This window comes from Chlamydotis macqueenii, chromosome 1, assembly GCF_036417535.1.
Source record: "Chlamydotis macqueenii isolate bChlMac1 chromosome 1, bChlMac1.mat, whole genome shotgun sequence".
NCBI lineage: Eukaryota > Metazoa > Chordata > Aves > Otidiformes > Otididae > Chlamydotis > Chlamydotis macqueenii.
In genome coordinates this window covers 206,483,787-206,509,493 of record NC_141556.1, presented here as the reverse complement: position 1 = coordinate 206,509,493, position 25,707 = coordinate 206,483,787, and the positions used below count along the sequence as shown (strand labels likewise).

General features: G+C 41.1%; 1 protein-coding gene across 4 annotated transcripts in view; it reads left to right on the top strand.

Annotated features, from left to right (window-relative positions):
* Positions 1-25,293, top strand: part of TYR (tyrosinase) — a 49,197-nt gene extending 23,904 nt beyond the window's left edge. Inside the window, exons 4-6 of one of the 4 annotated variants that reach the window (XM_086742879.1) lie at positions 16,543-16,724; positions 21,092-21,099; positions 25,078-25,293. In XM_086742879.1, the coding sequence (XP_086599005.1) occupies positions 16,543-16,724; positions 21,092-21,099; positions 25,078-25,293 (406 nt within the window). Of the gene's footprint in view, positions 1-16,542; positions 16,725-18,801; positions 18,810-19,825; positions 19,829-21,091; positions 21,100-25,072 lie in introns of all 4 variants that reach the window. The other 3 variants (XM_086742863.1, XM_086742871.1, XM_086742854.1) reach the window with 3 other exon arrangements.
* Positions 25,294-25,707: the final 414 nt, after the last annotated feature.

The following is a 25,707-nucleotide window of genomic DNA, read 5'->3' as shown; positions in this document are numbered from 1 at the left end:
AGGTGCGTGTGTATTTGTGTGTGTGCACATGCACTCTGCTAAAAGTAATCCAAGTCAAGCATAAGGCCACACAGGGAATGGAGACCCTCTCATTTACAGCCACTTACATACATGCACATTTTCAAGCATGTGCAGGAGGAACTCTCCTACGCATCAACTTCAGAGCCCAATGAAAATGCCACAAATTCTGCCTAATCAAGGCAAATGTATCCGTGCTGTTCAGCAACATCAGCTGCCACAGACTCCTCTGCAGAATGCTAAAATAACCCCTTCTGCTTCAGTGGCAGGCTGGAGCGGGGAGCTTTAGGAAATGACAGACTCTGGATTATCTGAGGATCAAACAATAAAATGTTCCTTATCACATTGCTTATCAGTAAAATGTTGAACTGAGAAGCATGGATGGAGCAATCTGTTGAAAAATATATTAGAACCCCAAATCTACACACCTTGATTTGCATGCCAGCAATGTCCCACTCCCTAAGCCAACTTTATGGACACTTTCAGTCCCTGTGGACTCAATACACTCACTTTCATGCCAGTTCCTTCTCCTTCCACTCCAAAAAAAAAAAAAAAAAGTTATTTTGTTGGAAAATACTTTAACAAGAGGAAATTTTATTTTTCACTCCCAGGAGATGTCAAAATAAAAGCTTCTTATTTTTACTCTGTTTTTGAAACAGAACATTTTCATTTTCTCTTAAATGTCACATCAGGTTTTTTAAACCAAAAAATGGCATGAGAAAAACCAAGTTGTTATCTTGTTTTGAAATGTTGACAGGAAACAAGAACTTTTTTTTTTTAGCAGTTAAAAACTTTTTGCTTCAAGAATTTGGAACATTTGGAGTGAAAGCATTCAAAAAGAATCACTAGAAATTCTTGTAAGGCAACACTAGGTTTGCAGACTTGTTGCATACATGAAATAAGATTCAGTCCTTACCCTGAACTGTCTCCAGTGGGAGGCAACATAGACAAAGCATAAGGCCAAGGATGTATCATCCCCATTTGGAATATGGAAACTTAGAGACACCAAAATAAGTGGTGCAAGCACAGCTGAGATGGAGATTGTAATACAATGATGTATCAGCTAATAACAAAGTAGTGTAAAAGAGGGGAATTCACTGCATAAACACCAAATGTATGATTAATTTTCTCTCTTGATATGGGCATAGCAAGACTCATATTGCTTTCTGAGGTATGCTTGCAAAAAATGATGACACAGCCTAAAAGTCATATTTTTCTGGAGGTGAATGAACTACGGCTTGGAGCCGCATGAAATCTGTTAGACAAAGGCAAGGTCGAAAGGCCACCATTAGCAGTACATTAGCAAGAGGCTACCGTGAACAAATACCATTAGCAAGCTGGTGGGTGTTACAGTCATTTCTTTTTTAGAATACAGGTCCATAAAATTTAGGTTGCCTTTTGGACCTAATATCTGGATTATAAAATGCTACTATACTAAAAAAAAAGAAACATGTTCATGGTATGGCAGAGATGGGATGAGTGGGACAGTATTGGTGGGGGCTGTATGGTTTCAGCGGGACTGCATGCATATGCTGAATGCATGCAAGATGGATAAAGATGGAAAAAAACCCTCTTCAGAAGCAGACAGGGAAGGTGGCAAGAGGCCAAGGACAGCCGGAGAAGAACTTAAATGTGATAATTGTAGAGTAGTAGGACAATATCCAAAGAAGCTCCCATAAACCATTTTATCTGTAGGGCTATGAATAGTGAGGAGCACTGTGTAGGAGATCACCTTGGCCCTTTTGGCGCTCCTGTCCCAGAGAGCTCCCTTGTTCCCTGGCACCTGGGCAAGTGAAGGCATCAGCATTGGAGCTGATGACTGTTCACAACTTAACTGGCTCTTAACCCGTAGGCCTGCATCACAGCCACAGCTGGCAGAGCTGCTGGTTTGTCCAAGGAAACACACCTTCAGCTGTATTCTTCTCAAGCTACAATGCAGACATCTCCTTTTGAACCCCACTTACAGTCAGTAGAGACTATAGTCAGAGTTACTGACTAGTGACCAGCTCAGCTGCAAACATCTCTGCTGAGGTACCTTTTTGTCTTTTGATTGGATAAGTCCACTCAAAATATGTCTTTATATCTCTGCACAATCCCTAGCACAGAGGGTTCATTTAAACTCGAGTTCAAAAATTACTATAATACAAACATCCAACAGCACATGTAATGCTTAAGGTTTATGACCCATTACTTGTGTATGTAATAAGAATGAGGCTGGGAAAGTTATAGAATCATAGAATGGTTTGGGTTGGAAGGGATATTTAAAGGTCATCTAGTCCAACCCCCCTGCAAGAAGCAGGGACATCTCCAACCAGATCAGGTTGCTCAGAGCCCCATGCAACCCGGCCTTGAATGTTTCCAGGGATGGGGCATCCACCACCTCTCTGGATAACCTGTGCCAAGGTTCCATCACACTCATTGTAAAAAAAAAATCTTCCTTATGCCTAACTTCAATCTACCCACTTCTAGTTTAAAACCATTATCCCTTGTACTATCACTATCGGCCCTGCTGAAGAGTTTCTCCCCATCTTTCCTTTAGGCCCCCTTTAGGTACTTGAAGGCCGCTATAAGGTCTCCCTGGAGCCTCCTCTTCTCCAGACTGAACAACCCAAACTTCCTCAGCCTATCCTCATAGGAGAGGTGCTCCAGCCCTCTGATCATCTTTGTGGCCTCCTCTGGACCCTCTCCACATCCTTCTTATGTTGGGAGGTCCAGAGCTGGACACAGTTCTCTCCCCACCTCCAAAGCCCTCAGGGGAATTAATTACATTTTTGCAATGTATCCTGGGTGGTAGTTGCCTGTCAGACCTCTTCTCCCTACCTTATATGTATTAGACAGCCCCTGCCAGGAATAGACCCCTGATCAGCATGCACAGTAGGCTCTGTGTCATGGCAGCGAGATAGCCCAGTTCTCACCCTTTTTTGATGCTTAACAAAATCACCTTGTTGCCAGTAGCTGCTGTGCTGGAAACCACCTTGTCACAGAAACCAGATCTGTTTTACCAGGAGGGACATCAGAGGAAGAAAACTGCTCTCCAGCAGAACATTTCATGCAAGGGTGAGCCAGGAGGGACTTTGGTCACAAGCTTTATTGGCACACACAAACTCCTACGACAAGTATGAGATCCAGAGCAGATCAGTACTGAAGGGGTGAGAAAATAGAGCATGGAAATTTTTAGAAATGAAAGCAGAGAAGAATTTGTCTCAATTTTGCTTCCCTGTGGGGATGTCTACAAATGTGCAGGAAGACACATGCTCCCTATGTTACCACAAGCCCTTGGATGGCATTGAACCAGAGCTATTAACCTTCCTCTCTTAACCTCTCAGGCTTAGTAGCAGGTTAACGAGAGCTACTCGGCTTGTTCGATGGAGCTGACTCACTTGAAGTGGGCTCAGTATGTGGGTAGAGTGAGTTCACATCTACTGCGAAATACCACATAAATATATCCATGGAAAACAGAGTGTAAGTGGGAAGGTTGGGGTGTTGCTGAGAAACACAGCTCCCCAGTATCTCTGCTTTGCTATTGCTGTGTCTGGGACTCAAAGGCAAATCATACACTAAGGTACTGGAGCTGGGCTCTAGCATCTATTTTAGTAAGCCTGAGCAGTTCCTGCTACTGCAATTGCAAAGCACCCAAAGGGATGCAGGAACAGCCTTGGAGGGTCACGCCACAGCTCCATCTAACCTGTATCATGGCTACAGCAGTGGTCAGAAGAAAAAGCAAAGGAGTATAGGTTTAGAACAACCCCCCTCCAGAAGACCTCCTTGCTTTGCTCATTGGACAGAGAGGAGCTGAGTCTATATGGTGCACTTGAGGTTGCATCTGCGTCTAAAGTAACCCACGCTCTTAGATAAGTCCTCTGGCAACCCACAGATAGACCATACAGAATTGGAGACAGAGATAAATAAGGACAAGGAAGAGGCTCTGGAGATAAATGGCCTTTTTATCGATTAAGCATGTATAAAGCGTATAGCGGTGCTGATCCACCTCTCTCTAGGGGAATGGCAGGAGGAAGGTTAAACAGACATCTCCTGGATTATATGGGAAATACAGCAGTTGGCAATCTCACCTGCCATGTCATTATTCAGGCTAGATGTTTGTAATTACCTATTCTGCTCTTAAAAATCAATAATATGGAGGTTCAGTCCAAACACTCCCATTTAAAGTGCATGTTTCATATCGCTCTTACTGCAAGATTTTAATTCAGCCAACGCAGTTATAGAATGGATCGCTTTGTACGCTACATATTATGCAAGCGATTAGTGGTTTTTAAAAGGAAAGGTTACTTTGCCCTGGAACTTGGCAAGAGCCACATGGTTAGTCTTCACCTATTCTCTTAACACTGGAGGAGGAGAAAGCTCTGCTTGTGACACAGCGATTAAGACAAGCTCTGATGTAGACAGCTAACATACTGTTGAATTTCCTTCCTGCAGCACTTCTGCAATAATAGCTACTGTAATTGTTCAAATTGTAAAAAATCACAGGAAAACATGGTACTTTTCTCACCCACGTGTAGCTACCTTCTATTCATCAAAAGAAATTATCACTTTGCGACTGTAGTTGTGATTTATATATTACATGCCCTTGTGAACCTCAATAATGACAATCTCTCAGTCTCAAAAGAATTGAATTACAGAGCACGGGAGCGGATTACAAAGAGTCAGTCCAGCCACCTCCAGAGCAGTCCACTTTAATCTGCTTCTTATCTTTCTCTTCAGGGGAAACTAGTTATTAAACTTTGGAGCAGCTGGCATTTGTACTATCTCTTACTTCAAGTGATGTTTTTCTGTTAGCTGCAAACCATGGCAAGGATGAACCTGAAAAAGTTAACACAGGATATACGCTCCAGCAAATTTTAACTTTTTTTTTTTCATGCAACATGTGGTTGCATTTGTATTTCCTTATTTACAAAGCACACAGGACACACCATCATGTCTCATCTGTGTCTTGGGTTTTGCAGTGTTGAACAGCATTAGAGACTTAACTCTGAATGAGAAACAAATATTTCTAGCTAAAAATTGCCCTGGTTGACAGGAAGGGGTTAAACAACACACATGATGACAGCTATTTTAAGGAACAAGGATTTCTCTCCCACACTTAGGAGAGCCATTGTCGGCTTTCATTGGTGTAAAACAGAGGCTGGATTGAATAAGAAAAGTGATAGAGTTTAAATGAGATATCTGACTGAATCTCAGCCCAGCTAAGCCTGACTCAAACTCACCATTTCTTTCCAGCAAAGGTGCAGAAAAAGCTTCCTCAGGAGTTAGCTTGCTTTGTCAATAACTGGGTTACGACAAGGCACTATCTAGTCCTATACTAGAGAACACTGACTTTCCTCTGCACAGATTCCTACCCAATTTCCAACACTCTGCTTCTGCCTTTAGTGTTGTGAGTGATGTGTCATGCTCAGCTTATCCATTACTCCTTTTCCAGTAGGAATAAAGCTTTTTATGTTGCAATCCATCAGCAACCGCTCAAATGTAAGCTGAGCTCAGCACTTGTTGGTTCAGGCTACCCAGTTTTCCAAGAAGGCAGAAAACAAGGATATTTCTGTGATGTTCATCGACTGGGAAAGTGGGTTACAGGGCTGCCTGGCAAGCTAGGCTTTGTGGTAAGGGAGCTGTGCCCCAGGCTTATACACAATGGGGTCAAAGCCCCAGGCAGCCATATGGGTTCTGTGGGAAGAGATAGGCATTTCACGGTGGGATTCATGGAAATTGGCACAGAACAGCGGGAACAGAAATGCAGGACTTCAGCAGCTCTCTCCAAGAGAAGAGTAACATTTGGTCCTACACCACCACCAGAAATCTCTGCTCAGAATTGTTTTGTCTGAACCTTCTGCAGGACGTAGGTGCCTGGGGAGCGTTTTCTCACAATAGAGGTTGGAGGAGTTGCCAGCTTTTTTATTCTAGAAGAGAAACACTAGAAGCACTACCTGATTATTGGAGCAATGATTGGAAGCTATGTAGCCCTCTGCCCTCAAATGAGAATAATAATTCCCATAGCATGCAACTCAAATCCTGGGTTACAACAATTTAAATATATTTCCATTACAATCTCCACCTTTGGTACCTTCGGACCAGACCTTAGAGTTTAACATTGCAGTGAATTCCTCCCCTTGCTCCTGCTCCAGCTTGGACTTATCCACAGACTGCAGTCCCTTAGGGGTGTACCTGCTTCCAAGTGGAGCCTTGTTTATAAGCCACAGTCTCTTCAGGGGTGTACCAGCTGGCATAGACTTATCCACAGCTGCAGTCACTTTGAGGTGCACCTGTTCCAGTGTGGCCTTATCCAAGGGCCACAATGCCTTCAGAGATGCACCTGCTCTAGCGTGGCCTTATCCACAGCCACAGTCCCTTCAGAAGTAAACCTGCTCCAACATGGACTTACCCATGGCTGCAGTCCCACCAGGGATGTACTTGCTCTGTCATGGGTTTATCCATGGTCACAGGCTTTGAGGTGCTCCAGAATGACCTTATGCACTGCCACAGATGCTTTGAGGTGTACCTTCTCCAGCATGGACTTGTCCTTATACCAATCAAATCTGCTGTTATCTCAAACCCTTTGAGCCCTACACTGGGCACCAGAAAGGATTGTTGTGGCTTAACCCCATCAGACAGCTAAGCACCACATAGCTGCTCGCTCACTCCCCCTCAATGGGATGGAGGAGAGACTATGAAGAGTAAAAGTGAGAAAACTCTTAGGTTGAGATAGACAGCTTCAGACAAAGCAAATGACATGCACGTAAAATAAGAATTCATTCACTGCTTCACATCAGCAGGTGGGTGTTTGGTCATCTCCAGGAAAGCAGGGCTCTATCACATGTAGTGGTTACTTGGGAAGACAAACACCATCCCTCCAAGTGTCTCCTCTTCCTTCTTATATGCTTTATATGCTGAGCATGATGTTATATGATATGAAGATTCCTTTAGTTGGCTGGAGTCAGCTGTCCCAGTTCTGTCCCCTCTCAGCTTCTCTTGCACCCCTAGTCTGCTTCTCACCCCCCTCACGTGGGGTGAGAAGTAGAAAAGGCCTGGTCTCTGTGCAAGCACTGCTCAGCAGTAATTAATACATCCCCATGTTATCAACACTGCTTCCAGCACAAATCCAAAACATAGCCCCATACTAGCTGCTATGGAGAAAATTAATTCTACCCCAGCCAAAACCAGCACAGCATGCTGAGTAGCAATGAGAGATCCAACTGCATCTTCTCCAAATGGTTATGGATATTTAAATTGTTTGACACAGAGGAACAGCTTCAGTTGGAAGGGCTGAAGACCCTTTCTCTTTCAATAACCCTGCAGAGGTGTTGAGAGTATTTTAAAGATAAGGGTGGAAAAACATGATCTGGTTGGACGTGTCCCTACTTATTGCAAGGGGTTTGGACTAGATGGCCTTTTAATGTCCCTTCCAACTCAAACTATTATATGATACTAAATCCTCTAAATCACATTGGTAGAGGGAATATTAAAAATATCTCATAACCCCAGCAGCTGCAGTAACCTTGAAGCTTTCAACAAAGTAGGACATGGGCAAAGAAAGTGGCATTGGTTATCTCTTAACTGGGATTGGTTGTAGGGACTACACTTTTACTATCTCTCTCCCTCTTGTTTACTTTAGCTGGAATTTTCCAAGCACCCAGTTTGTCCAATGCTATAAATGAGAACAAAGAAGATGGAAGGAAGTACAGATCCTTGTAGTGGGATGGTGAAGCAGAGTAGTGCCAAGATCCTCAGGCACCACATGGCTCCCCAGCTCTGGTGGTACTTTGTAATGGGTGGGAAGGTGTCAGCATGGTGCACATTATTATGCCTTATCCAGAGAACGGCCCTTTAGGAGGCAGCCTGTAGCCAGTGTCAATCTGGCTGAATAAGTACGGGGCTTGATGTCATCTGCACATTGCCCCTCAGTGTTGCAGGTGGTCTAGTGCACTGTGGTCCACAAAAACAATCGACCCTTTGATTCAGAAGGTGGTGTAAAAGGAAACAGCAAAGTAGGTCAGACCTTTTCTGAAAATGAATATTCATATTTCAGAAACATATAATTGATTTACATGGGAATATATGCTAAAAAAAAATCAGTAGCACATTATATGAGGGAACAGCTAAAGCATCCTTTTTTATCTGTTTTGTACAAGTCTGTTTAAAGTGTTAGGGACTGATAAATCTAGTAGCCCAACAGTGATATGGCTACCATAGCTCCATGTTCTTGGGTCCAATCAGTAGTGATGAGCATGTATTCCAGATAGGCACACATTCCCACAACAGTTATATCCATACATACGCGTATATGTACATGTGCTTGACCAGCTACACAGAGTAACACAAGAAATACAGCACTCACAGATTCCAACAGCACCAACAGCCTCGTCCTCTTGCCCTCTTTGGCTGACCAGGATGAAAGTCTGTTATGGGAAAATACATACACACATGCACACGTGCACAACTAGGTCTCTCTGGTAGCTGATCCAGAGACTGGCATAGAAGTGACAGGGGCACTGCAAGGGTTTGTGGAAGCGACGTTGCGCCCAAGGATGCTTGCTGTGTGCTGCAGCTTGGAAGTAATGGTGAAAGCCTGGCTGTTCCCCAGCATCTGGAACTGGACATAGAGTGAGCACTGGACTGGGCAGTCCTCAGCAGTGATTCAGCAGCAGGGGAAACATAACTTCAGAGGCCTTGGATAGGTTTCTCACAATAATTGAGGGCAGCATCTTAATTTTTAATCATACACTTGCATTATGACCAGTGCACTTTGTTTACAACCTGCCCAAGAGTCCCTGTAGTGTCTTTAGCCAACTTAAAACAAAAAGAAAAAAATGGCACTGCAATACAACCACATACATTGGCAAACAGTCCAGTGCCTTGACTTCACAATCTCAGCATCAGCAGCTTTTCCAGGACTGAAGCACCAATGTTTCTCCCAAATGCTTGGGATGGGAATTACCTGAGTTGACTTTGAAATACCAGCTGTCTAGTGCCAACTTTTAAAGGGATAACTACTGTGTAATCACAGTCCTTGGACTGGCATTTCAGCTTTCCTCAATTTGTTTCCTTTTCCCGTTCTTTCCAAATGTAAATACATGTTGCTTGCCAGATTTCTTTTACAGAATGTCAGATCCCATAATACTGAAATAAATTCTATAAATGAGCTCTAAGCAGCAATGTTCTGCTTTCCTTCTGCTGTAGTCAGCCTGATCCAGCCTCAGTCTCACAACTGTAGATAAGGAATGAAAGTCTGTGTCAAATCTGGCACGACTGGTGACATGGCTTCATATTTGAATGTGATAAAGTTATTAGTGGCTTACAAAGATGCCAACTAGAATCTGAACCGTTAGTACTGTCCATGTGCAGGTTTAGCATGAATTTATCAGGCTACTGGGAAACAAAGGACACAGTTTCACTGTTGCTTTAAGTCAGCTTAACCCCGCACATAGGTTAAGAAGAAGAAACAGGCCTGCTCACTAATTAGTGCTGGCCAGAGGTGGTCACCTCTGTTCCTCCCTTGTGCTGATACTGGCCATTATGCCAAAGCATGATGAACTAGGTCAGTGACTTTATCTCACTTCAGCTATCCCAAAACGACTAAAAACAAATGAGATGTTTGGTTTTAAACCGACTCAGGTCCTTAATCCTGGTTATGGCATGGTTGTGCAAATGCTTACAAGGAAAGTGAGGACAAGAAGGTAGGAGGAAAGTGGGACTGTGTCCTGTGTAGTCGTACAGACCTAGAGTGACCATGAACCTTCACCATAAGGGGACTGTCATTCTCCCACTTGGGAGACCTGGAGTGTCACACATGTTCCTGGTTGCACGGCAGAGGGATTCATACAGAGGTACTGACCCCTCTTCTGCCCCCTTTCTCTCTCTCCAGCAAAGTAAAACACACCAGATGAAAATTCTAGAAAACCTCCCTGAAGGGCCAGTTGGGTTTGCACTATGTGTCAGTGTCTCTGCAGTAGTTCAATACAAGGAAATCTTCAATAACAAATATTTAAGGTCTGTTTTTTCCTCCTACACTACAATCGGTCCAGTGTAGCTCTGCTCACGACTGCGGAGGCACGCTGTTGGGAAACTGTTCTTAGGAAAGACACTTTTAAAAATGATTTAAAAGTCTACTTTCATTGTTTTTTCTCTACTTTCTCTAGGTTTTAAGACTTCCTTCATGTGAGCAGCATCTTTTTTTCAGAGCACACAACACTATCTGGAACAGTATGAAGTTATCCAGCCCACATACAGCAGTGCTCTTATACTCTGCTTGATATTTCCCATTTATTTCTTGACTCATCCTTTCATTAGCTATAATCCCATTGCATATATTATTTGTAGAATAATATGAGTTCAGAAATATATATTGGTGGCCTTTTTTAAAATCATCCTCAAATCTATCTTATTTTCCCCCCGACTCCTTAACCTAAGGTTTTTTTTCCAAATTAATTTTCCACTGAGGCTCATTTCATTTCACTTTGTATATTCTGATGTATAGAGCAGAACAAGGAAAATACTCACGTCTATTTATATGCAATTAAATGGAAGTTATATATCCATGTCTTTTATAGATGGCTTTAATTTTCTCTGTAAAAGCACGTTACCACACTAAAACTCTCTGCGAAAGCAAAGTATATTTTCCTTGAATGAAAATTTAAACTACCAAAGCATCAACATACCAGGTGGGAGTTTTTATTTCTTTTTACCACATACCAGCTCTTTAGATCTATCAGTGCTGGCACACACAAGTATTAAGCTCATTAACTGTTAGAGAGATCTGTATACGGATACATAGCAAAAAAACTTAAATACAATGGAGACTCCATGCTTTGCAATGGTATAACCTGACTCCAGGAGGTATCGCAGTCCAGCAGGCACAAAATGGCCCCATAGTTGGGGTCCCACTCCCACCGCAGCATGTCTAGTGTGAACTTAGGCAAGTCATTTTTATTCTGCCTATTTTCTTTAAAGTAAAACGGGGCCCTCTAACACTTTCTAAAACTTCTCTAATATGCAGGAAGAATATTCTTTGCCTTTATGACTTTTTGGGATCCCCTCTGATCAGATAAGCTCCCTTAGCTATTCCTGCATCAAGAATGTGGCTTCTGCCTGAATTAGAAAGTTTAAGTGAGAGTGAATTTATTATGTCCCTAGATCAGTTTTTCCAATGTTTAAATACAAACATTGAGCATTATTTTAGCCTAAATTTGTCTAAATAAAACCCATTCTACAACACTAAAATTCTATTTCTTACCAAAAAAATAATCTTTGCATAGACTGTTGATCATCATAATCTAGTAATTCTAAAAACTTCAGTATTTACTTTAATAATACACACCCTACAAAATAATTTCTACTTAGAGACTGAGGCTCTTAGAGCACTAAATGTGAGACAGGGCATCTTTCAAAATTCAAATTATTCTCCTACCCCTTTCAGTTCCTTAGCCTCTTATTTGGAACATGCACTGTGGGCCCTTTGATTTCTTCAAGCAAAGCAAGAAGCCTTCCAGATGGAAATAGTCTTTTCTCTAATCTAGATAGAATTTTTTTTTTTAATCTGCTCAAGGTCTTTAAATAAAAGCTACCTCTTTCAAGTCACTTTTGCTTGCCACCAAAGAAATACAGAGGGCAGAAGGACTATCGGGAGACCGATCTCCATTTCATTTAGTTCATGTCCATATTTTAAATTTCTGTTTCTTATGTCCTGATTGCCCGTGACCCTTGTAGGTAAGAGTTGTCACTCTGGGTGATTTATGGTTTCTTCCTTCTAGATCTCAGATTGGATTCTCCCTGTTTCCTTTCCCTGAGTAAAATTCCCAATGACTTTTAATTAGCTCTTGTCTTCTTTCCCTTATCCTGCCTTGTCTTCCCTGTCATACCCACATCCCATCTGCTCTCTTCAGCACTGCCAACACGTCCCAAATAATGCGAGTCTAGCTGGGATTGCAATGCTGAAAAAGTCTCCATCCCTGGAAAAGTGTTACTCCTACCTTATACAAATAACTAATTATCTGCTTGCCCTCTTTGTCTATATACTGAGGAAGAAAGTAACCAACCAGGTTGCTGTAGGAGTCAGACAGATTTCTCTCCCACTAAACTTCTACTCAATACTTTTTTTACACAGAAGAAAAGTGGAGATTGGATATCACAGAGCCCTTGTTTGATTATTTAGTTGTCTTTTTGTTACATTTGGTGTCATTATGTCAAAAAAGGGAGGAAACGTGGAATTAAAAGGCCCTTCAGATGTCATTTAATTCATAGTCCTACTTTGTCAGGCTCTCAGGGCAGGGGAGAACACACAGGTTCATACAAGAGAACGTAATAGCAGTGGTTTGCCAAGATAACCAACAATTCCAGGGAGTTCAGGTCTGCTGTTCTGCTGCAATCCTGGCTTTTCTACCAGAAAGTTTGTCACTTCACGAAGGGATCAGCTAATTACATCAACATTTTGTCTCTCTGCATGTAGATTTAATTCTGCAGATGTAAGCTCTTCCAAGTTTGTGGCTACTGAGCAAAGCACAGAAAAGAAGTATATATATTTTTAGGTAGTAAAAGGAAATAATTTACAACATGTCTGCTTTCAAGGGAAGAAAATAAAAACTTCTATCAACAGTAACTGGGTCAACATCTGACGATGAAAGTACACTCTGATGATGGAGTTTCTGTCATGGAAACCATGTGCCCATTATCAGATAAAGCAATCATTTCTGTAGGCCAAGGCACATGAAAGAATTGTCAGATATCCTTCGTAGCTGTTCAGATGTGTTCTCTTTGCCTACAAAAAGGATAGTACTGCATGAATGAGAGCACATTTGATGCTAATTGCCTTAAATGTAGCCAAGGATGGAGAATGTGACCTACAAGAGTGGTTCTAGTACTCTGAAACAAAAGCCAATGTGATTATTTTCTCCAGATATACATTTTTTTGGCCCAAGTCTTTTCGGTTAAGAAAAGTCCCCAAGGATAGGGGCACTGTGCCAATGCCACTTCCTGGCTGATAGCAAAAGCTGTAGACTACATCAGGATTTTAGTTGTCAAAAATGTATGACAGGACCCTCAGTTAACAGCCTCAGTTTGGGAGTCATAAAATGTAACTCTGATATGAAATGGCTTATGGTGCCCAAGAAGAACTATTTGTACTTCATAGCAGAGATATAGCTTAAGTCATACACTCTCCATGGATTTTCTCCCCAGCTGGATGCAACCGGGAGGGGTTTTTTTTCAGTCACCTGGGAAACCTTCCTTAAAAGGCAAGGGTAAGGTTCCTTCTTTCATAACTTTTCTTAAAAAATATGAGCAAGACATGGAAATGGCAGTGCCTCCCTTTTAAAAGGAGAAATGCAAACAGATGAGAATGTAAAAAACACTACTGATATATTAAATCTGTCAGTTTTCTCAGGCAAAAGAAGAAAAACATTAAGATCCTCATGAAAATACAGAGCATCATGCTTTATCTTGCCAAGGAAAAATGAGTGTTGTGAGCCCATCTTACTGAACAAGCTGGGAACAAGACTTTAAGTGGAAAGAATAAATGCAACTTCATCCAATTGCTTTATTAACAAGCAGAGTATGATCCTAATCTTTCAAAGTGTCCAAAAAAACCCCCCAAAACAACCAAGATAAACGCCCAGGCCTAGCTATTCTAAAGACAGTAATGGAAAGTGTGACTCTCAAAACCTCAATGGATGTTTCTTAGATTTCTACAGTGGCATACAGATATGTTAGATGAAACATTTCAGTAAAGATTATATGAACAACTCAATGAATTAGGCATCATATCTTGTGCATCAGCACAACTCATCATGTCAGTAATTAGAGGCATACGATTACCTCTAGATCTAAGGATCAGCTGCAAAGGCAGACAATTTGGTGTTGTTGCTACTTCTAAGAAAAGCTTGATAGCTAATGTGGGAACTGCACTGCAAATGAACGAATCCAAAAGTACATATGTTCATTTCCATGGAAATGCTTTGCATTTGCATTCTGCTTGAAAAATTACTGGCCTAAGGGTTCTTCTTAAAACTGCTTATGAAACTGCAACATTTAAGTCACTCAGAGAGGATGCTGCATTTCACGGCATGTCATACACAGCTATTTCAGGCAAATGATGACTTCTACTTCTGAATTGTGTGCTCATCAGTCCTTCAGTTATTCAGAATGTGGCTGCTCAGCCTGTTCTAAAAATCAGACCCCAAGAAGTACCCCTGAGCATTCAAAAGTTAGGGTATAGATTATCATCACCAGACTTTGAAAACCTGATCCAAGTCCTACCTCTGCCTTCTTAAAAAATGTCCGTGTCCTCATAACCAAAGTATCTCTGTACCTCTGACAGCCCTGTGCTGCAGAGAAGAGCTACCTCAGCTCTCATCTACAACTACTAGGAAAACAAGGCACTGGCAGTCAGGGTGCCTTGCCCAAGACACGAGTAAAATCCAGGCAGGGAAAGGAATGGAGTCCGACAAATATCCCTATTCCCCTCAAGCAAAACCCCTGACATTAGTTTTCCTAGTTTCCTTAACATCCTGTGCCTTTTTTAGTGATTACTGAATTTCTCTATGCTCTTCTCCAAAGTTGTAATCTGATTACAGTTTCTGTTCAAACTTTCTTGTGAAAACTGCAGCTGAAGCCTTGATATCATTGTTTAAATTTATCCATCTGAAAGCTTCAGCTGAACATTATTATTCTGACAAGAGTTTTTCAAGACAGGGCTGATGAAGTTAACTGAAGATGAGAGCCACAAATGAAGATTTTAATCAAGATGAATACCTGCTTTGTTAAGGGTTGATGAGGTGTATGAACATAGTGATGTTTTCATCTATTCAATCTTTTGATCCTAAAAAAAAAAAACCAAGGCTTTGGCTCTGCCTTTTTTTCGATTAGTGTGAGAGGGCTTTTATTTGGAGGGGTAAGCAGGGTGTTTCTCAACATTTCTGCCCAAAGACAAGAGGTAAAATTCTACCGGCAGAATCCCTGGCTGCTCTGCAGAGATCCTGATACTGCTGAGCACTTCAATTTAGGATCTGTGTTTCTGAGATAACTTGAGTCCCTGAACAGCTGGTTACTAATTACAAGAGAGGAGGGAAGTATCTGTCCTCCAGTCTGTGGCCAGTGTCAGGGAGCAGCAACTGTTGACCCAAGATCTCAAAGTACAGTCTACAGGTCTCTCTAGGTGATTTCTGTCCCTCATAACTGATAAATGAATTCAGTGATCCCTCCCTGAGCTTGATGCTGATAATCCTCTCCTCCCAAAATCTTCTGATCAAGCATAGGGTCCTCTTTCTTCACTTATAAGACACCTGTATCTGCTCCCCCTTCAGCATCTGGCCACCTCCCCTGTTCCAACCCAGCACGTCCAAGTGTCTGCTGACAAGCCAAGGTCACAGTGTAAGCAGCAGGGGATCAGGGAAAGGATTTGAGGATTGGAACAAAGTCAAGAGTTGAGCAGACAAAGCTCAGGCACAAAAGGAGGAGAACTGAGAATGTTTTGGAGGGTTGTTAATTCTGCTTTCAAAACACATCCAGTAGTTGACTTGAAAATGTCAATACAAACTCTTCTCTTCCCAAACTGCAGCCTTTAAGCTTTCTACCTGCAAGTTAAAGAACAGACATACAGCCTGGCACTGACAGACAGCTAATGGGAGAAACTTTGGTAGAGAAAAATGGAAAGGAGCAGCTGAGGTCAGAGGTGTGGGTAACAGCTGGTATTGGGTTTGCGTGGCAAGGTTTTGGTAGCGAGTGGGCTACAGGGGTGGCTTCTGTGAGAAGATGCCAGACAGACCCACCACTGGCCAAGGTCAAGCCCGTCAGCGATGGTGGTAGCACCTCTGGGATAACATATTTAAGAAAGGTTAAAAATAGCTTCACAACAGCAGCCAGGAGACAGAAGTGAGAATATGTAAAACAACTACGCAGACACCAAGGTCAAGGAAGAAGCTATGGCTGGAGAAAGACTCTTTCCTGACAGCTGACCTGCTTTATGTTTTTGGACTCATATAGCTTATCCTGTCTTCCTCAGGTGTTTCCACCTCCTTGGCGATCTCAAACCAAACGTGGTGTAGCCATACTTTAATGCAGGTGTGAAAACCCTTGGTAAGAAAATAGAGGAAGGAGAACAGGACTGAGTAGCTGACAAGACCATTCGCAACCAGCCATAAGTATTTCTGAGGGTGAGGAGGAAGGACTGAGGTCTTTAATCCTTTTCTCTCTGTCTTTCACAATCATGTGAGTTACTGAGCACAAATTGCAGTCAGGTCACAGTGAGACAGTGAATTGCATTTACAGAATGTAAAAAGCACATTCAGCCTCTCTGCAGCACCGCAGGCCTTCGCTTTGTGTAGGCTTGCATAGGAGCTCAGCACCGAAGTAGCTCACCCCAAATGATTTGGAAAGCATTACACACACGTGAACACAAGTGATTGCATGCCACTTTGTCCTCAGGGTTCACAAAAAAAAAAAAAAAGCATCAATACTTTTTTTAATCTTCAAGAAGAAAATTTCTGCCAATCTCTATCATTAATTGACATGCTTTTTCCTCTACAGCATTTTTGAGCGATGGTTAAGAAGACACAGGCCCATGCTAGAAGTTTACCCAGCAGCCAACGCACCCATTGGGCACAATCGAGAAAATTACATGGTTCCCTTTATCCCCCTTTACAGAAATGGAGAATTTTTTAAATCGTCAAGAGAGCTGGGGTATGACTATGAGTATCTGCAAGAATCAGGTAACGTTACTATTTTGGGTAAATATAACATTTATTGCCTATAACCTGAAATATGTCCATAAAATGAGAAGATATTAAAAAATCTTTCAATTCTAGATTTTTTCTTGAATATAGTCCCAAACAGTACCTGCTTCTTTACACATTTCTGGTCTGATGTAGAGTCATTAGAAAAGTTCCAACCAAAAAATCAGTCACTGACATCAATCCTATCCTATTCTTACCCTATTAAGAGCAGAATCTGACCCAAATGGTCAGCTCATGATCAGAACTGGGGAGAAGTGCTGGATTTTGAGTTTATCATTTGCCCAGCTCAGCTGTTACAGTGCAACACAAATAGGAACCAGTGGGATTTTCAGATTTCTGGACATGATTTAAAGGAGGGCAGATGCAAAGCTCTCTAGTTTACAAATGTAATGGGATGTCTTAAATACACAGATTAAAATTCATCTTGGTACCAAGATCTATGGTACCAAGATGAATTTTATCTTGGTACCAAGATCTTGTTACAAGATCTGTGCAGCACTTAAAACAGTGATCCATTGACTTTGTGTTTGCCTCACACAGAATGCAACTGAGTAAATCATAATGCTCACTTCATTTAATCAAAGTAATTTTGGACTGTTTAGTGACAGTTTTCACTTGCATTGTTTTTCAGAGGTAGTTTTAACTTCAGCTGTCCTCAGGCACAAGGAAGACAGAGGCCCTTGGGGCTGTAGCTGCTGGGGAACCTCAGGTAGATCAGGTCTTGTGCTCAGAGTAGTGGACCTCGTAGTTTTGCTTAAGTAGCAGAGATTTCCTTATTGTCTAAGGGAAGGATTAAATTCTGTTAAAGATAAAAAGATAAAATGTTGCCTGGAACTGAGAATTGCTCAGATACTTTGTCCCAATTCGTTATACAACTGGACCATTGGAATGATCAGATCTCTTATGTTGACCACTGCCAAAAGCTACCCGGGATGTGGGATACAGTTATCCTTTCAAAGCCTTGGCCACTGAACAGGTAGCTACTGGGCATGTTTGCTTTCCCTGTTTGAGGCAGAAAACTTTCTGTGAATGTGTGTCTTCAATTAAAAGGCAATTAAGAGCTGAAAAAGTCCAATTACTATATAGCAAAGCACCAGGGGCATTTTAGTGATGCTAGCATTCTTCTAGTTTGCTTTTTGTCTTTATCGAAACAATATTAGCTCTCAGGGCATCCCTGCTTTTCTGACAGCGTTTGCTTACTAATGGAGATGTATGGTTTCTGCATACTTGATAAACTGTCCAATCACGCATTTATCTTGTTCGTTCACTTCTTGAGTAAAATCTAGCTTGTAATTTAAAGTCATCCAGAAAACATGTTTTTGACCATTTTATGTGCAATGAAAGGAACTCTTCTGTACAATTTTTAAGACTGTTTTAGTACTACAAGCCAGGGACAGAAGTCAATATTTCTCCTAACATGCCATAAACAATTTGGTCAATCCCAAGTATTCAGACTGAAAATAATCTAATAAATACTTCAAATATAATATCAAAATTATTATTTTGGTCTTATTAGTAGCATTTTTTGTATTTTTATTCTTGCTACCATAATTTAATTCCTGAACAAGACCAGAAATATTTATACTTTTTTTTTATGAAAGCCACTAGTTTCCTAAAACCACATTACTCCTAAAATTGTACCGCTAAAAAAAGTGCCAAATATCATGACTTTCAGAAGCACTGAGTCCTGAGTTAGTATTGCAAAAGGAAGCAAATGGTAAACAATTTACCATTTAACAATTAACTTCTGTTGCCTCCTGGTCTCTTCCCTTTTCCCAGGGGAGTACATGGTGACAGAATGAAATTCTTATTAAATTCTGCCTATGTTTTTAACACAGAGGTAAGGAAAGTAGTTCCTTAATTATTTTTAAAGATCAACACAAAGAGTGAAATTCAGCCTCATTTAGAAAGCCCAGATAATCCTCAGACGTCGCTCAACCCCTTTTTAATCTCACTGAGAAGAAGACAGCTTAAGCCATTTCTTATTTGGAAGAACTGATCACAAATGGAAAACGGGTTGGAATCTCAAAATGCCGATACGGATTTTTATCAGTACTCAGTGTTTAAACCCAGACTTTTCTCCAGAGAAGAACGCTGGATTCCTGTTCAGAGGAATATAGGAGTGAACAGGAACTTCTCCAGATCTTCCAGACGAGGAGGAAGAGGAAAGGCAGAGGACAGGACAGAGTGAGGAATAAGCCAGGTCTTGTTTGCTTTTAAAGGAAGTAGCTGGAGGAAAGCATCAAGGGCAGCAGTTCTGCGTTACAGCACCAGCGACTTGGTAGAGATGAAGCAGGGCTACACGGAGTATAATGAAGCTGGTTACAAGAAATAAAATTTGGAAAGAATCCAATGACAAAGCGGCATTTTAATGCTAAATTATATTGTTACTGTTCCCCTGAGGAAAAGCTGATGCCTGGAACCCTACTTTCCACTGAAAAGCAAATCAGTGTGTGACAGTATGTGGTTATTTTAATTGCAGCTTCATTTATTTTTATACATATGACATCCTTGAAGCAGAAGTGGTCACAAACAGTGCGTGTGGAAATCCATCCCTCAGGAATCAAAGACACATGTCAGAGGGTAGTTACTGGGGAGCTGATCTGAGCTGAAACCAGAGCAGACACCCAGCTTTCCTTGACACGAGAACTGTGAACTGTAAAACTACCACAACTCACACAGCTTGCTGAAGATGAACAGTTGTTAGCATCAATAAAAAAGATTTGGAAGACTAACGGCACCACCTAGCAATAGCTGTCAAAACAATTTTCTATGGCAAGAGCTATTCCAAGCACTCACATTTCAGAGCCTAGACTAAGTCTTTTCTATTTTTTTTTTCCCTTCTAGAAATAGGAACAGATAAATTCGTAGATACAGCCTTGACTTTTCCTCAGAAAATCTCCCTCTCTCAGTGGGAACAATTTGATGGCCACTACATGTGCAGCCAGGTGATTCACATTTTTTTTTGGAAAAGCAGGCAGCTACCCAATTATAAACCCAGGAATCTAACTGTCAGTTGCAATTTTTGGACACCTTAACTAAGGATCTTTGACACTCAGGGCAAAGCAGAGGATAAGAGCGTTGTGATTACAGCATAGAAGGCCAGGTTGCTCATGGATATGTGCAGGAGGAGAGCTCAGATCCAGAGTCTGACTCCAGCTCATTTCTATTTCTGGCTCTTCAGCAATTTGCTTGCAAAATCACATTCAGGCAAGTAGAAAATATATCAGCTGGCAAATGTGGTACCACCATGGAGGGACTCTGCTGAGTCTCCCACCTCAACAGCAATGTGGCACACATTCTTGGCCACAATGTGAAAGGGTGATGTTACACATGTAATAGCCTATGATAAAACAGTGATATGCACAGTAATATGTGGATGGCAGGACAATAGAAAGCAATTAAAGGTGACAATACTTGAGAAATGCTGGCTTGGGAAGTGGTTTACATTTCTGAGTTAAATAAAAGATAAGAGGAGAGCACTTTGGCCCTGGGTTTTCTTCAGGCAGACATAAGGAGGTGTTGATTAAAATTAATTAAAATAGGAGGAGAGAACGAAAGAAAACAGGATGTAAAAATATATTTCTCAGAAAAAAATAAGAAAATGAGTAGATATTTTGATGGTTATATAATGATGCTTAATGGAGGAATAGAAATACGGATTTTAAAACTGTTTTATTGGAAACTATCTTTTGGTGAGGTATTAACCAGCTAGTAGCATATAGTGTGGCAATATGAGGTATCCTATAGCCAGATCTCACCTCTTTTTTTTAGAATTCATATAAGTAAACTGTGAAAGAGCGCTTATGAAGTGCAAGTGTTAGCTGAAGTTGTAAAACAAAAAAGTAAACAGTATTGCTCTATAAATGCACTCAGGAATATTTGATTTATTTCCTCTCAATATTCCAAAGTAATCAATTTTTGATAGTAATCTACTCTGCAGATGTGCCATCATTGTCAGTGAGTGGGCAGGACTCCACATCAATATAACTATGCACAAATAACAGGAGGATAACCTCTGACCATCTTCAGTACTGAAAAATGAATTATAAAGCTGTTGTCAGCTGTGCAGAAATGGTCTGAGTCTCACTGTTTCCAGAGGCAGCCACATGAAGAAGGCTGTGTCACAGTTTCCTGATTTACCCACCATGGGCTGAAGGCAGAACTGAAAGGGAGCAGTTTCAGTTTACACCATTAGACGCTGTACCTCTGCCATAAACAACCCACTACCACCCATTGCGTAGCACCTCTTGCAGTCCAAAGACAGTGGACTGTGGCTGACGGTCTTCTCCAGACTTTCTCGTATTGTTGGCAGAAGACAACATTACAAAAGACTTTCCAAGCTGTAATAGTGAGCAGAGACTGATGAAATCTGTGGGAGCTGTGAACTGTCCATCACTGCAAAGACAAGTGATCCTGCCTTAAGACAGGAGAGACTCCATAACTTGAATTTCTCCAACCTCTTCTTCCTAGTTCTGACTGCGGAAGTCTCACTGGTATTTCCTTTGACCACCCAGAGCGACAAGATCAGTGAACCATACACACACAAGAAACGACAGAAACCAAACAGGAAGAACTTGCTCACCAGGATAAGAAAAAAAATTGCAAGCTTGGTCTAATAAGATATGTTTGTGCTGCCTCAAGGTTTGCTTTAAAACCTAAAGCCCATTAACTACCCATGTTAGGAGTAGAAAAGCGTGTCAAATGGAGTAGAAGACTGCAAACATATCAGTGGGACTATGGCAACAGACAAATGATAGAAAATCAGTTCTGTTTATTTCTTGGTTTTACAGAGTTTTCATTTCTGATTTGTGGAATTAACCCTGGAAAGACTTTGCCATCCTGTAGTTTACATAGAAGGGACATCTAAAATATATAAATATTCTTTCCAAAAATAATTAAATATTAGGGGAGTTTTTTCATCCTTGAGATCTGTTATATGAAGAAAGTAGTTTGACATTACCACAAGAAGAATCACAGGATGCCCAATAATGGATGGACCATAGCACGTTTTTTCTGCAACCGTCATGGAAAGTCCACATTATTACCTTAAATATAGGAGAGACACATTACTTCACCTTAAAATTACACTGTTGTGGCTTCCTGCCCTCTCAATGACATCCAGCAACCCACACAAAATTGACTGCCTGGTATTTTTAAATTACATTTTAAAAAGAACAGTTGGATGTATTAAGAGTAAGAAATGATTTGTTGCTGCTACCTAGAGCCAACGCTGTCTTCGAGAAGAAAGAGTATGTCAAGAGTTGAGTGCTAAGACCATGGCTGAGGTTAATCACTGCTATTTTCCTATCAGAAAGAGCAAGATGAGGAGATATTGTTGGTATTAGTCACTAATAGGAGGATAGATACTAAGCACCAGCCCGACCCAGCTTCCTGTTTCTTTGTCATGAACCTATTGACTGAAAGGGCAGTTTTAATCGATGTTCATGGCAGCTTCCAGGGAGGATTATCATTTGACTCTAAATACTGGTATAAAAGGAATGGAATCAGCATTGGCTAAGATCTCCCACAAAACAGCTATGTGTCGTGCCTGCCTTCACGCTCCCTTGACACTTTTCCTGGGTAATCATCAGCTAACACAGTTGCTACACTCTTGCATCTTGCATCTAGAGATTAAAGAATTATGGTAATGGAATACTTGAAATCCCAGTTTGCATGATTTTGGCGGGAAAGTCAGCCACATCATGGGTTTACTGTTGTGACAGAGTCACAGATTAACAGATTATGGGATGCTCCGTCCTCTGATACCCAACAGTTGCCATGGCAACTTTATGACAGCGATGCCAAACACCTTTTGTGCGGCAAAAACAACCAGGCAGTAGATGACAGGAGGTGGCTTTTGGCTGTGAGCTAATTACAGAAACTATACCAACTGAGGCTGAAAGCAAGAGAAGGACATGTTTGACTGATTACCAGGATATAATAAAATAGATTAATTCCTTCTGAAAGGGCCTGCCGTGAGATGTGACATCTCATCATCTCAAAGTCGTGTTATGTTTTGTTGGGAAGAAGATACTCAGGCCTCCAACTAATATTGATGGAAGAGAGAAATGGTTCAAGGACAAAGTACAAATTTAAGACACTACTTTGAAAAGATTCATATCCCAGATAAATTCTGCAAGGAAGAGAACTTTGTGATAATTCTCTTTTTCTTTACCATTAAAACAGTATCAAGTTCCTGTTATGTATCAATTTTCTCTTACAATATGCATATTCCAGTTTAAACAGCCAGATTGTTTCTAAGTTAGACATGTTTGCAATATAAACATAAAAGACTTGAGTTAAAAAATATTTGAATTACAAAGCCAAGCACACAACGTTAAGAAATGCCAGCATTAAAGTTGTCTGTATAGCCATAATTCACCCTCCACTTCTACATGTATGTATTATCTTTAATTGTCACACTATTTTTTCCCCAGACCCCCACCTCATTCACTACACAGCATAGACAGAACTCATTAAGAACCAGATAGCCAATCCTTTTCATTTCTGATTTTCATTTTCTCAGTTAAGCAGTATGTAGCCTAATGCATGATTTATTGCACACTTTTAAGATGCTATCCTGAAGATGTTTCCTCTAACACTTTTCTTTAGTGCTGATCACTATAGCAGCTGAGTCTTGCAGAAATATTAATTTATATTCACAATACAAAGGATTCAGTGAATGGTACGTACTGTCCTCCTCTGATAGATGAGAAATGAAGGATGAAAGAGATAATGTACCTCATATCCAGAGGCTTGTGGGGTTCACTCTGAAACATCAAGAACCTGATTTTTTTAAAAAAAATTCTTATTGTTATATAGCATTTATATGTCTAATGAGGTCAGAAGCAGAAGGCTGAACAGGCAGACTCTCGCAAATACAGTCTCAGAATACAAAGTTGGATTAACTGGAAAACAAGAACCAGAGAAAAAGCAACCAAACATTCCCCAAAGTGAAGCTTAGTTGTAGGGACAAACGAACTATATTCAGCCTAAACTAAGACTAAATTGGAATTACATCTTGGAAAGTGATTCAGATATTAACTGCTGAGGCTAGCTTAACCTTAAAGGTGCTGCAAACCAAAAGCACATAACAGTGTACACTCAAAAGCACCATGATCTAAGAAGATATATGAGATTACTTTTCTGGGCACCAGTGAAAATACAAGATGGCAGGAAGACATTTGTAGTCTTTGTGGGGGTACACTGCACTAAATATGGTTGGATACATCTAAATCAGACCAGATGCAAGAACATTATTCAAAACATAAACCATCATAGAGGGTGCCAGAGAAGATGCCCAGACAGGTGCTTTTTCCCCCCCAATAGCTAGTTATTACAGCCAATAATAGTAATTACAGCTAGTAATTGGGTGATGTAGATTCCAAATTATCCTTGGCCCAAGGGGACAGGTATTCCCATTTCTCAAATTCAAGCCCAAAGGTGGCTGGGTGCATTGTGAACAGGTCACTTTCCAACCTCTGTCGTGAATGAGAGCCTTGTACGGCAGGGCTTTCATAACTCATTAAGCCATAGTGAGAAAAACAGACACAGACACACACATTCATACTACAAAGCAAGAAGGCAGATGATTATCTAACCAGTGAGAAGCTGCCCTGGATTCACCAAAGAAAGAGGATTTCTTCTGCAGAGAGCAACCAGTTATCTACTGTGTCTCCCCACACAAGAACTATCAAATGAAACAAGCAGGTTCAAAATTAGTGAAAAAAATATTTTTTTTCTCCTACTCAATATGTAGTTAAGGCAGGGATCCCCTTACTGCAAGAAGTTGTGATAGAAGTTCAAAGAGCAGCTGGAACACCTGAGGGAAGGAATAATAAACCTCCAATGACTATTACATACGGCAACATCACATCTGGTTCAGGAAATCCCTGAGCTGCAAATTGTTGGAGGCTGGATAAGTATTATGTGAAAGGATTGTAATAGGCTTGACCTGTTCTTAAACTCTCCCTAGTCCTCTGCTTCCGTTATTGTTGCCAACAGGATGCTGAGCTAGCAGGATGTTTGGCCTTAGTGTATCAGACTTCTTGGGTTATAGTCTTACAGTTTTGACAAAACCATAAAGAGCGCTGGGGACAGTGAACTCTATTCCTTCCTTTAATTCAAAGATTGAGAAACAGACTATAAGGACTAAAGAGATTTGTTTAAAACTATTTGTGTCCTTCAGACAATTTTTACCAGTGTAGTCTCCTTTTTCACTCAGTCTTCCAGTATGATCTGTTGTACAACTATAAACTGATAGTACATTGCGTCATGCAAAAGGACTTGCTTTTTCTGTTTGTTTTTTTTTCCCCCCACAGCTGAGTCTTTCCACGACTTTTTAATACCCTACCTTGAGCAAGCCCGTCAGATCTGGCCTTGGCTGGTTGGAGCAGCTGTGATTGGAGGCATCATTACTGGTCTGCTCACTGGGCTCATCCTGGCCTGTCGGAAGAAGAGAAGAGGAACTCCTTCAGAGATACAACCCTTGCTCACAGAAAGTGAAGATTACAACAATATATCTTATCAGTCCAATTTCTAGAGGCCTCCAGTAATTCACTGGTGCTACAAAGGTGCTAATCAAGCACGCAGTGTTTGATTCATGTTTACGAACACCTTGTTGAGGCGTGCTGCATAAGCAGTCTTGCTCCTCAAGCCTCTTGTAACCCCCAATGTTGTAGGAGTTTATCAGACCCACTTCTACAAAAATCTCCCAGATCCAACATAAGTTACCATGCCACCTAAAGAATACCATGTGTTTCCTATGCTTGATTAAATAATGCTTCTATGAAACCAGACAAACTCTTGTGTCAGTGGCTTTAGTGTACAATTCTCTGCTCTTTTATCCGCTTTTTTACAAGTGTAGGCTCCAGTCCCACAGCCCAATCCATATGTTTGGCGTATGGATTTAGTGAGAGGTGCTACATCCACTCTGCGTTTGAATGTAAGCGCAGAA